This window comes from Electrophorus electricus, chromosome 19 (assembly GCF_041902795.1).
Source record: "Electrophorus electricus isolate QZ-2024a chromosome 19, ASM4190279v1, whole genome shotgun sequence".
Lineage (NCBI taxonomy): Eukaryota > Metazoa > Chordata > Actinopteri > Gymnotiformes > Gymnotidae > Electrophorus > Electrophorus electricus.
The window spans coordinates 19,395,001-19,407,500 of record NC_137515.1 but is presented as its reverse complement, the minus strand read 5'-3'; the positions used below and the strand labels follow the sequence as shown (position 1 = coordinate 19,407,500).

Sequence of the window (12,500 nt, the reverse complement as noted above, 5' to 3'; positions counted from 1 at the left end):
GAGCTGGCGGTGAAGCTCTACGCCTATCGCCTGGAGTTCCTAAGACACAAGTTTGAGGTGTTTGATGGGGTGGTGGTAGTTGTGTCGTTCGTCCTAGACATTGTGTACATCTCCAGGGAAGACGCTTTTGATGGCATGGGCCTGCTGATACTGCTCAGGCTGTGGAGGGTGGCCAGGATTGTGAATGGTATGGAGGTTTTGTCCATGAACCATAAAAACACTTGTTTATAAGTTTTAAGGCTATAATAAAATATGTAAGAGATGTCCTCCATTTTCTGATAGCAGGCACTTTGGCTGGTTTTTTATTTTGTATCAAAATGGAAGGTTGCCAAAAAAACAGCAGCTTTGTTGTGCTTTGTCATGATGGAATGAAATTAAAATAGCAAACTCACTGTAATTTTAATTAACTATCTTTCTAATATATTACCCTCACATATTGGCAGATGATTAGGCAGGGAGGTGGTTTTTGCTCTGGTTATATCTTGGAGTCATTTTTATGTTGGAGGTGTCTTGATCTAAGAATAACAGACACCTGCCAGCCAGCCAATTGTAATATTTTTCCATAGCAAGGGTGTATTCCTAAATCCAAGAATTTTAAACAAGTTTTTCCTATAGGTTATGTGGATAACAAACCGGACGGTGTGTTTTCTATTGTTGGATTTCTCTCTCTCAGGGATTCTGGTGTCTGTGAAGAACCGAGCCAATTACAAAATGCAGAAGCTGAAGGAGAGCAACGATGGCCTCGTCCGTCAGGTCACTGAGATGCAGGAAGAGAAAGCCAGAATGGTGAGCGTCTCAGGGCGCAGGTCAAGCTCACAGGTTGTGAGCTGCATGGCTCCGATCACATGGCACGGGCTTGCTACAGCGCCCCGACGCCCCCGCATCCCGTGGGACTGCACTTCTAACTTTAAAATGCACTGCAGTGCATTTTTATTCCGTTCAATTTATTATTATTTATGTTGGATTTGTTTTTATGCATTTTAATTTTTTAATCATATTTAATTCAGGTTATATGTCTAATCTTTCCTTTTATTGTTTTAAATTTAGCTTCAGTCCATTTTAACTTTAATAAATTGCATTTATAACTATTTTTTGGCAAATACTTTCCTGAGGTGATGGATCTTGGATGTAAAGCTTTTCTTCTTCTATATCTTGCACGAATCACTCTGAATTTGAAACATGCTTTACAAGTAAACTTGGCTTGCCTTCCCAACATTGTTGAAAAACAAAACCAACATTTTTTGTTTGTTTACAGGAGGGAGAAATGAGCAGGCTTCGAACACTCTTAAAGCAGCACAATATAGACTTCTGATGGTCCCGTCTCCAAATCAGCCACCCCTGCATCCCCACAAACTACAGCGAATAATTAGGTGTGTGGAACGTCACCCAAAGACAGCGGAAACATAATGCACACCCAGTGGAAACAGCTAGAGCAGGATCCTCCTGATCCAGTCTCAGCCAGCTTCCAGGTCTTCTGTCCTCTCTGCAGGCCTGGAGGGTCATAGTAATGTTTGCTGATTTGAGTCATGTGCCACAGCCGTACAGAGGAGGCCGTAAGCTACACCATAAGTACACGTCAGATAGAGTAGTAGTGTAACGTCTGGCCAGATGATGCCATCAGGGTGTCACTTTACACTATGCAATGTAAAGCAATCATAAAAGTATTCTTTATTATAAGTAGTAGTATGTACAGAAATTTTTTAAAAGCATTTTAAAAAACCCCATAATAAATTAGTGCTGCTAACTTGGGTGATGACTGTTTTGGGGAAGAGATGGAACCCAATGTAGGTTCACAGACCTTAAAATTATTTAAAACAGTCCTCCCATTTTCAAAAGAGCAATATCACTCTTAAGTAAACGGAAGCTGACGCAGTCTCCCAAAATCCCGGGCTGTGCTCCGCTTCCTGCTGACAAGTGACCGGACAGCCAGGGTCCGGAATCTCAGCAGCGCCATATTCTGCTCATACGAACGGGAAGAAGAAGTCGTAGGGAAGTTTGGCGTCGATGGTTGGAGGAACTCTAACGCCTGGACTGGCACCAGCAGACACATCAATAAAGCTCACAGAGCTTGTAATGCTGGACACAGATGACTGCGGAAACAATTTACAACAAAAGTGATTTTATACAAAGATCAAGAGGAGCAAAGACCATAAATGTTTGTTATATGTATATGCAAATTTTATAAATGTTATACATGTTCAGATATTGGAAAAAAAAGATAACCAAGCTTGACTTACCAAGATGCTGGTATTGGTCTGAATTTTTTCCATAACGCTCACAATCTGAGCTTGGGCATTCACCAAGGTTCCATACTTGGTCCATCTTACTTCCAGATGATAGGACAGTGGAATACTGCATCCCAGTGTGCTCTGAGCATTGTTATAAAGAGAATTTTAAATAGTAATTTCTCAGCCTGTCTCTCAGTGGCCTTGTGGGCCACCTGGTTTTGCTTCACTGTGACTCTTGGAACTCATCTTGAAGACACCATTTACTCTTGCTTCAAAATCCACTTCTGAAAACACAAGTACCCAAAGTGTGTGTTTGTGTTTCAGACAGTAGCTGTGTATCTTCTTAGGAAGAGGTGAGATGAGTAAACTATTTACCGTCAATGTGGTTTGATTCTCTATGGGCACCCAGTCCATGGGGTTCTGAGGCAGACTGTTCCCAAAAGACGCCACGTAGTCTGGGAAGCTCTGGCCTTTCACACTCCGTAAAAGGGCTTCAGACACTAAAGAACAGTTAGCGCCATCGTCCAGCCTGCAGTTGGGAACGACAGACGTGGGTTCCATCATACAAGCGGCCACCTCAACATCAAGAGCCTGCTGAAACCCCCGACGAAGTCATTATTATGATACAATTAACATATGGTCCCAAACAATAAAGTGCATATTAATGTAATCAAAGGACCAACCACACACAGAAAGACATCCCTGCACTGTGTCACAGCGGCTCTAGTTTACATGCTAGTACCTAAAGGTGCAGCCCGAAACCACATCTTTCCCAAACAGGACGGCCATGCGCTGGGGTGAGCCGAGCAGGCAGTCCTGAGCGGCAGAGCTGTGCAGCGTGGTGATGGTTCCATCTGGGTCACCGCTGCGGACCACGCCCTTGATGCAGTGGTCAAGGCTTCTAAACAGAGAGGCTTCTGGAAACCCCCTTCTCTAGTTTGTTCTGGAGCCGCTGTATTATACATGCTCTTATTTTCTGAAATACACTTGCAAAATTCATAGACCTGAAACTTTAGAGCCGAATCTCTAGAATCAAACATGATCCAGGTTGTTGTATTCACTGAACTACTGAGCCCTTGCAACGAAAAGCTACACGTCTATTTACTGTTTTTTCGCATTCTCCAAAATAAAAACAATAAAGCATTATGGAAAGTTTTATTTTTAAATACCCACAAGAATGAAGTAAGTCTAAATAAAGAGTATTTAACATTTTAATGTAAACATTGTACAAAATCAATAACTAAAATAACTGATTACACAAAAAGGGAAAACGGCGGATAGGTTTTTCACTCAAGGACTCGGTTCACCTGTTAAGCTGCTGTGTCATCATCGCTAACTGCTCCATAAAGCCCTGCTGGAGAACACAGGGATACAGGACCCTTAAACAAGCAGTGGATGTCGAGAATCAGGGGTCTCTGGTGTGGCTATTGCACACATTTACACACCGTGGGGTGCGGAACAAGGTGTGATCATTTCATGTCTTTTGTTTGTTTGGTTCACTATTTAAATAATTTGCGAAAATATTTATCTATAAATTAATATGCATACATTAGTGATTTTTGGAAAAGGATATTCTGCAGTTCTCCATCCGGCCACAAGAGGTAGTCCCACCACATAACCAGGATTGCCACGGAAGGGGAGAAGCGTGTCACTTCTGGCCTCCTAGAAAGATGGAACATGCCAAGTTAAGTCCCTCACGGTCATTATTAAACAAAAACAACGTGACGGTTCGCCACGGATGCGCACCTGAACAAAGACGATTTGAAAGAGCTGCTGAATGGGTAATGTGGCGGTGTGCACGGCGCCCAGCACCAAGGATGCCAGCACGCCCACAATCTTCCCAGCTGCACCATACCTGACCGTGTACTTCACCTGCAGTACATTTCAGAAGACACACTGGGTTCAACACATCACCCGTTTGCCTACAGGTATGACTAATGAAAATGTAATGACACACTGCATTGGAATGCATTTTAAATGCATGTATACACATTTTAAATACATTTTTTTTTTTTTTGGCAGGATTATCATTCACAACTTGGCAAAAATGTACAGTACTGTGATATAGGAAGAAATAACCTTGTACATTTTTGCATTTTATAAATATACCTTGTCAAAGCTCACCTGCAGCACCACCTGGCTACAGACCTCAGCAGGTTCCAGTAACACAGGCTGGTAGGCAGACGTCACGTCTGCTAGAGTCCGTGTGCCCTCCAGGGACTGCAGGGTCACAGCATCCAGCTCCACGGGCACCAGCTGAGACACAACACAGCCCAGACACAGCCCAGCTCAGTCAGAGACCAGCTCAGACATTGTGTGTTTGTGTTTGTGTGTGTATCAAAAAGCAATTCTCTAAACAAGCAGTAAAGGCCTGTCTTCTTACAGTAGCCTCTTTGCCCTTCCCCTGCAAAACAAAACGAAAGATGCCTCTGAGTCTCTGCTAAACTAAAGAAACCACAATAATGAAGACACAATAAAGAAGACACGAGTGTCTCTGTGATTCTGTAACTGTGCCGACTCACTGAGAAAACACGGAAGCTACTGTATGTCCTGAAGTCCAGGGCCTCTAATGCGGTGCAGTCTTGCACCAACACAAAGCTCCTCACACACCTGCTCGTCTGGTCCTTCAAAAACGCTGTGAAGAGACAGTGAAGAAACGCGGCGGCCATTGTAACAGCGCCAGAGAGCAGCAGGAAGCCGCAGATCAAACAAAGACAAACTGTTGAACCTCCGAGGGCGCTTCTATAGCAAACGTGTGTCACTGTGATAGCTAACACGGGCAGTGCTGTGTGTGACTCGTCATGACATGTCTGACCTGCAGGGTTCGAATCAAAGCAGTTGGCTGTCACTCCAGACCCAGGAAGCCTGAAGAAGTCTCGTCGCCCAGCACCGTCCTCCGTCAGAATAATGTCCCCGTACTGAGGGCCACAGAGAGCACACATAAGAAGATGTGTCATCACACTAAGGTGTTAACCTTTAATCATCTGCTGTTTGGTCAGTAGTGGGAGTTCTTAGATCTGAACTTTCTTTGATCACATTACAGTCGTCCAGTCTTTTTAAACCCTGATGTGACATTTTGGAGCAGAGGTTTGATTCCAACTGCTATTCCAAACTGAGTTCTGGTCACTTTCTGATGCAGGTCTCTCAGTGACACCTTCCACTGCTCCCACTTCAGACCAGTGCTAAGTGTAACTTCTGAACTGGTGCATTCCAGTGTACATTCCTCTGCACTGCAATGTTCAGGGTTTGCCTCTTATTAAACTCAATCAATAATCTAAACCTCTTGATGAACTCAGTGATGTGCGTTAGAGAATGTAAAACACTAAAGTGTGCCATGCTATGGGCCTTCAGGGTTGCTGTTCACATTCCTCCCACACGTACATGAATATGGTGCTGAATTAAAAAACTCTTTTAAATGTGGCTAACTCTCAGATATGGGCAATAACCAAGTTTCAATATCAGTCAGAAGACTGAAGCAGAGCTTTACCTGGTATCCCGGAGAGTTTTCCTGGGGAGAAGTTTGTAGGGTGCTGCTCTGGCCATCAGAGGCCCCAAAGAAGAATCCCACAAAATGACTGAAGAGTTCATCAAAATTCCTCTCCGTAGGTATTGTAGGGGTGACAAATGACAAGCCCTGTTCATCTACAGAGCAAAACAGCGGCTGCCTCAAACGGGACAGTGTGTGTATTCTGGGGGTACAGAACTAGTGTTCCAGTTATACATTTAGTGATAGTTCAGTGATCTGATGCGCCTTTACAGACTTGCTAGGGTTGCACTTTAATTACAGCCTTAGTCTCATTAAGCCTAATGTACCAGCATAAGGACTTCCTCCTTGGAGCCAACAAAGCACTTTTGTAATTTTTTTGGACAAGCGTGCTAAATGCTGTAACTATAAATGTAAATGCGATGCAACATAACTGCGCACTTACAATTAGCAGACCGTATACAGAGGACGTCGGGGTTGACCTCGCGCAGCACTGCCGTCTGCACCTGGGCTAAACCACTCGGTGTCATGCTAAAGCTGTACAGGGCTGTGTCCTGACTGCACAGCTTAGTCTCACCGCTGCCAAAACACCAATACAGCACATGGAAGAAACTAGATATACTTTAAGAAGTGTGTAGTTGTTTATTGATTTTTAGAAGTGCTGACCCATTTTGCAGAGAAAGGAAAAAGGAGGAGAAATGGTGTTTACTTTGGCCTGCCGAACTTACATTACTTTGTGTACCGAGCAGCGCGAGAAAAGGGCTCGCTCCTGAGAGCAGTCGGCGTCACAGCAGCAGTCGACATCACAGCGCGCGGGCTGCGCGTCGCACGGGCACAAAGCGGACACTGGAGCGGAACAGCGCGCGGGGCTGGGCATTAGCGACGTCACGCGAATGTTAAGCGTTTACGGCTTCGCATGCAAAAGCGCCAACAGACAATTAGAAAAGGTCCTACCGTTAGTGACCGGCGGAGGCAGGGAACCGGACAGCGGCAGCGGGGCGGAGCCGGAACGAGCAGGGCTCGCGTTCGGGCTCGTGAGGACGACGGACGTGTCCGGCACATTTGTTTGACTGGGGGACGTCGGAACCGGAGACAGAGCAGCGGCTGTGTCCTGCTCCGTGAAATTAAGAGCTTTGTTCCAGTCGGAGGATGTTTCGTTTCCGTTCGTGGCATTTATCTTCCCAAAATGTGTAACATTACTGCAAAGAGTATTCCTGTAAAGCGTTAAAAGAAACAACCAAAACAAACGCGCCATCCTCAGTAACGGCACATCGTCGTTCGTCTCTAGGAGATGGGCGCAGGGAAGTCTGGGTAACGTGAACACACGGTTTAAAGCCGGTCTGAGATCAGTCTTTCGCTGCATCTCAGGATTTCAGCAGCAAATAATAGTTTCAGCAAAAACACGCTGATATATGTATGAGTTTAATCGTTGGTTTGGAGCATAAGTGGTTATGATGAAATCAACGCTTTAATATTTATTCATTATAGTAGATATTCTATGAGTAATGGTGTTCACAAGATCTGACAATAAACTAATTTCGTCCAAAAATACCAAGAAATACATCTGCCAATAAATAAAAAATAAGTTTTCCCCTGTTAGCACGGATAGATTTCTCCGACCGTAATAGTTACGCACGGCAGTGCAGAATAAGAGTCGCGCCTGCGCCACGCCCCGCCTGACGTCGGAGGGTCACGAGGCTCGGGGACCCGTATCTGCGCTTTTTACTCAACCCCTCGGGCGCGTGAGAGCGCGGAGAGCTGATGTTCACAGTTGCGGGGCAGCGTGTCGGAACCTTGTCCATACAGCCAGCGCGGACCTAAACGAGGTCCCTGTTTTGTTACCTGGTGCAGCTCCTAAGCGGTGACCGTAGCCGGATGTCGGTGCTCGTCGGTTGACGCGTGCCTAGTTGCTCTAGCGCGTGGGAGCATGCTGTCTGTGCTCTCCTACGGGAGGATTGTTGCCCGGGCTGTCCTGGGGGGACTCTCGCAAACGGACGGCCGGGACTACAGCCTGGTCACCGCGAGCTGCGGCTTCGGGAAGGACTTTCGAAAGGGAATCTTGAAGAAAGGGATGTGTTACGGCGACGACGCGTGCTTCATCGCGCGGCACAGATCCGCAGATGTTTTGGGTAAGTGGGAGTTTGTGCTCGTCTGCATTTGCATCGCACCTGTTTTAGCTACCGCGGATGAACGATTTCATTGTTCCTCTTATTATGTCGCTAGAAACTTCAGACGCGTTGCCTTTTTATGGTGCTTTTGTGCAAAAGCTGTCATGCTTTCAGAGGCATCGCGAGTTTGTCTGAATGACCTTCACGGGTTAAAGGGGTTATAGTTAAGCACGCGCGGTGTTTCCTTCATGATGTCGAAGCCACCAGGTCGTGCACGGGAACAGCGGGGCTGCTCTCACCTGAAATGACCCCTGCCTGTGACCACTGACGCCTCCGTTTCGCTCAGACTACCCGAGGAAAAGCTGCGAGCGGAGCTCGGTGTCACTGTGGCGTGAATTTAGGATGAATTTCCGAGTTGACCTTTCACCTAGAACGCTCCGAGGACGAGCCCCCCTCGCGCCACTAGCGATCACAACGTGAACGAGTCCAATGTAAACATTCTTCGCATAATGAAAATACTAGCTGATGTTTTGTATTACCTGATTTCTTTTTAATCGTTGTATTCTTCTCTTTGTTGGTGCGTTGTCTTACGATGACATTTAGCAGCTAATGTCCCCAAAAATCAAACGGGTTGTTTTGCAAATCAGAGGAACGATTGTAAAGAGTAACAAGTGTGAATGCAGAGTTCTGCCATAGTCGCATAAAGTGGTGTTATGTTGTAATGGTGTTGATGCACATTACTCTGTCTAGGCACTACTCAGACTAACATTGCCAGGTTTTCTTATAAAGGTCAGAATGGTTGAGTATGGAGGCAGCCATGTTAGGACAAATCCACGTGTCTCCTGACATCTCGGACACACGCGGTATGGACACATGGTCTCGTGTATGCTGGAAGGGGAGCATTTTACTCCAATCCTTTTATTTCAAATAATCAAATAAAATGCTCGGGTTGTTTTGTATTTACTGTTTTTTTTTATTCGTCTTCTTATTCATTTCTAGAACATAACAGAAAGCCTTGACGTGAAGACTGGCATTCAGGGAAACGATCGCACTCTGTCTTGTGTATATAGTTTAAAGCTTGCGTTCGCGCGATCAAACAATGAGACTTTTCTGTTGGGTTTTCTGCTTCCGGTTTCACCTCCTTTTGAGTGCCGAGTGTGTGCCACGTGGGTGAGCGAGATAGCTGTTGATACGCTCCGGAGCACGTGAGCTGTTCTTGGTCTTCAAGCCATAACGTCTCTTTGAAAATACGTTGAAAAACTCTCTCTCTGCCTTAAACTGTGTAAGCTCGAATCGAATTGATCGTTAATTTTGCCATTTTGTGGCGCACATTTGTCCTATTGAGCTCGCGCGTCTGTGACAGCTGTAGGAGGCACGTTCGTGCGTTTAAGTATCTCCACCGCGGTGGGGAGCGCGTGCTTGAGCTGCAGCCTACTCTGTCGGTGTGTTTAGGCACGTGGATGCACGGCTCGGTTGTCTGTACCGTGCTCACCATGGCAACCTTTGGCCTGGTATTGTCCAGCCCGGCTGCTGGTGTTGGAATGTGTGTGTGTTACATAAGTCTTGGTTTGACTCCTTGTATGGTCTTCCCTGTGGAATCTCACATCAGCATAGAGAGAGCGAGGGGAAATTTCCTTGCGTGTGGACAGTGGGAGTGTTGCAGCGACTAGCAGACCCCTCTAGCACCTGCACCCTGCTGTACTTCTGCACTTTCTGTTCCTGATTAAGTGCAAGAGCGTTGCAGCAGCTCAGAGCGTCAACGCACGCAAGGACCAGTGCTGTGTATGTGCTGACCTGCTGTGAACTGCGTGTCTGGAACCTCACCAGAATGGCTGTACATGTGCAGTGCATCTTGCATAATATTCGTCGCTGTCAGCAACGTGGCTAAATTGGTTCAGAGGCCTTTGCAAATGTCCTGAGAAAGACTTTAAATAGAACACAGGCCTGCCACTGGTCCTCAGTACACGTCACCCAACAGCGGTTTCCAGACTTGCCTGCAACACTCCACATTTGGTTTCATATTTAGCTCAGCATTGACTGACCTGTGAGAGGTTCCTGTTTTATTCCTTCTGCTTCTTCCTGGTGATAAGTGTAGCATTAGCTGTTAAGGTCTGACGGAAAAGGTCGACCCGCTGCCAAACCCCGGTCCCGGGAACGGAAGGATTCTTTCCGAGGTGCTTGTCATAAATTCAGTGAAGTAAAAGCCACAATGAAGGGCCATTAGGATGTTGGCAGACGAAACGGTTCTGCACTTCCTCCTGTTTCTCTCAGAATGCCCCTGCCATGAGGGGAAAAGGTCAGGATGCTTTGTCTCTCTCTTCTCACTCATTCTCACTCCTTTCTCTGTGAGTGTCCAGTGAAGATTAGTGTTCACATTATGTAATGATAGTGAGTCTCTGACATCCAGACCCTGTCCTGCTTGTTATTCATGCCAAGCCCTGTCTTAGTCATATGGAGAGAGAGAGAGACACACAGGACTGTAGCTATAACACTGTGCTCTTTTTCTGGAAGCTTTTTAATAGGCTGGCCAAAAACGCAGACAGCACGTTAACCGAGCCGGTTCTTCCCTGCACTTTAGAAAGGTCACTCTGGAAAGATTCTCTTAATTTCCTGTGCGAGATGGATGTCGTCCTGGTTCGTCTGCAGGGCGATCCAGGTGTGAGGGGATGCAGCCTGATATCACAACCCTGCATGTGTTGTCATGTTGAGGCCTTGTCTCTGCACACACAATAGGGCTGTCCTGGCAAGGATTTGCATTACAAAACGGTGGCATCCGACACCTGTGTGCATGCGTGTGATCTGTCTGTCTGTCTGTGTGGGTGTAATTCAGAGAGCTTCTGTTTACCCCCCCAGGCGTAGCGGATGGTGTGGGTGGATGGCGGGACTACGGCGTGGATCCGTCACAGTTCTCTGCCACTCTGATGCGGACATGCGAGCGTTTGGTGAGGGAGGCTCGGTTCACTCCCACCAGCCCCGTGGGGATCCTCACCTCAGCCTACTACGAGCTCCTCCAGAACAAAGTGCCCCTCTTGGGTAAGAGAGCACGCCCATGCACACACACACAGACCTACAAAAGTATACACACTTCCAGGACACACGCACTAAGATTTGGTGACTCACCTACATACTGCTTTGGTTTATTAAATAAAGAAATGTTGGCAGGATGCCCAGATACAGAGTGAGTCAGTGTGTGTGTGTGTGTGTGTGTGTGTGTGTGTGTGTGTGTGTGTGTGTGTGTGAGATGCAGATACAGGACGTTCTTTCTTCTCTATCAAGCAAACCCTAAAGCTCTGCATGTTCCATAGCCACGAAAGTTGTTAATCCAGAGTGGCATTAAGCCCAGTGCTTTGCGTTTGTGTGCTGCTTTAAAATCACAGCGATCTTCCTGACCACAGTGAACAGAATGTACCACCATGTGCAGGAGGTTTGTGAGGAGGCCGTGCCAGGAGGACTGGAACAGCACCAGTTCTGCCGCGCTGTCACGCGTTTCCTCTCTCTGTTGCTGTAAATATCTGTGATGGCCCCTTGGCACCATATTCAACCGCTTTGCCTCTGGTTCATCAACTTAATCATGAAATCTGTTTCTGATTCCTGCTCCCTAAGCACACCTAGTGCTTCCCTCCCCCGGCTGTGGGGACGGGGCAGAAGAGGCGCCAGGGGCGGGGCAGGGGGCGTGTTCTGGCTCTGTGGTAGTGTGGGGTTGAGGCAGACCGTCGGAGGCTGCCTGATTTGCTGTTCAGTTTAAGGGGAGGAGGAGAAGAGTGCAGTTTGTCCTGAGCTCTTCTCCATCAGATCAGATTTTCCGATGATGTCTATAACTGGGAACTTCCAAGTTCTCCAGTCACGTGTGTGCATGTTTGTCGTTGACGCTTCTTATGAATGTGGAGGACTTTTGGGGAGAAATGATTGATCTTGAAACATAAGATATCCAACAGCCTCATTCTCCTTTTCCTGCTCTCCTCTCCTCTCCTCTGCAGGAAGCAGCACAGCCTGTATTGTGGTGCTGGATCGAAGGAGTCATCGGATACACACGTGTAACCTTGGTGACTCAGGGTTCCTGGTGGTCCGGGGGGGAGAAGTGGTCCACCGGTCAGACGAGCAGCAGCACTATTTCAACACGCCCTTCCAACTGTCAATCGCTCCGCCAGGGGTGGAGGGAGCAGTGTTGAGTGACAGGTGGGTGGGGGCTGGGAGAAGTATCTATACAGCAATACTAAACGTTTTTGAAATGGTACAACACTTGTACTCGTATCTGCTCATATCAAATGCACTGTCCTGTCTGCGCTTTCTTTTGGCCCATATAAGCTTCCATAATGCACTGATAGCAGCAAGGTCTCCCCAGTGGGGCGGTTTATGCTAAAATGGCTGCTTCGGTGAGGTCACTGCGAGAGGTCACATGCGTTAACTAAGGACGGAACAGCAAAGGCACACAAACAAGCCCATATGCAAAAGTATTCTTCAGAACTGTTAACGTCCGTTTTACACCAGAAATGGTGCGGCCAGTGAGAGTTCACAGCTACCCTGTGACACAGCAGGCATGAATTACCACGGTAACCCGCATGTATACAGACACAATGAAAGCGATTCCTGCAGTGAAGGGAATGAGGGTTTACGATGCTCTACTCGCGTGGGAAACGCTGATAAAATCTGTTAACAGCTCGTTAATGGTGAGTTTTCACA

The 12,500-nt window shown here is 46.9% G+C and overlaps 3 protein-coding genes across 8 annotated transcripts in view; 2 read left to right on the top strand and 1 right to left on the bottom strand.

Annotated features, from left to right (window-relative positions):
- hvcn1 (hydrogen voltage-gated channel 1) overlaps nucleotides 1-2,240 on the top strand; it is a 4,793-nt gene extending 2,553 nt beyond the window's left edge. Inside the window, exons 4-6 of the mRNA XM_027019084.3 lie at nucleotides 1-187; nucleotides 674-786; nucleotides 1,256-2,240. The exon at nucleotides 1-187 is cut by the window's left edge and continues 45 nt beyond it. Coding sequence (XP_026874885.3) covers nucleotides 1-187; nucleotides 674-786; nucleotides 1,256-1,312 — 357 coding nt within the window. The 3' untranslated portion in view covers nucleotides 1,313-2,240. The remainder of the gene's footprint in view (nucleotides 188-673; nucleotides 787-1,255) is intronic.
- Nucleotides 1,650-7,222, bottom strand: tctn1 (tectonic family member 1). Of its 6 annotated transcripts, none has more exons than XM_081702123.1 (14): nucleotides 6,667-7,222; nucleotides 6,441-6,558; nucleotides 6,158-6,291; nucleotides 5,716-5,870; nucleotides 5,044-5,146; nucleotides 4,751-4,863; nucleotides 4,612-4,632; nucleotides 4,338-4,484; nucleotides 3,975-4,100; nucleotides 3,803-3,890; nucleotides 2,971-3,109; nucleotides 2,604-2,757; nucleotides 2,238-2,369; nucleotides 1,650-2,090 (listed from the first exon to the last, which is right to left on the bottom strand). In XM_081702123.1, the coding sequence occupies exons 1-14, from the start codon at nucleotides 7,073-7,075 to the stop codon at nucleotides 1,962-1,964; spliced, it is 1,968 nt and encodes a 655-aa protein (XP_081558249.1). In that variant the 5' UTR covers nucleotides 7,076-7,222; the 3' UTR covers nucleotides 1,650-1,961. The 6 variants fall into 6 exon arrangements, with proteins under 6 accessions (XP_081558249.1, XP_081558250.1, XP_081558252.1 ...); XM_081702124.1 differs by having other exon boundaries at nucleotides 4,353-4,484; XM_081702126.1 differs by lacking the exon at nucleotides 4,612-4,632.
- A 349-nt stretch (nucleotides 7,223-7,571) lies between these two features.
- Nucleotides 7,572-12,500, top strand: part of pptc7b (protein phosphatase targeting COQ7 b) — a 13,168-nt gene continuing 8,239 nt past the window's right edge. The window contains exons 1-3 of the mRNA XM_027019083.3: nucleotides 7,572-7,841; nucleotides 10,674-10,853; nucleotides 11,798-11,996. Coding sequence (XP_026874884.1) covers nucleotides 7,640-7,841; nucleotides 10,674-10,853; nucleotides 11,798-11,996 — 581 coding nt within the window. The 5' untranslated portion in view covers nucleotides 7,572-7,639. The remainder of the gene's footprint in view (nucleotides 7,842-10,673; nucleotides 10,854-11,797; nucleotides 11,997-12,500) is intronic.

What these genes read in the sequence shown, in the direction of transcription:
- tctn1 (XM_081702123.1), bottom strand. Translation starts at nt 7,075, where the DNA reads ATGCAGCGAAAGACTGATCTCAGACCGGCTTTAAACCGTGTGTTCACG. An exon ending in AAAACTCTCCGGGATACCAG is followed by an intron (nt 5,147 to 5,715) that starts GTAAAGCTCTGC and finishes TGTGGCCCTCAG; the next exon opens with TACGGGGACATTATTCTGAC. An exon ending in GTTTCGGGCTGCACCTTTAG is followed by an intron (nt 2,758 to 2,970) that starts GTACTAGCATGT and finishes TCCCAACTGCAG; the next exon opens with GCTGGACGATGGCGCTAACT.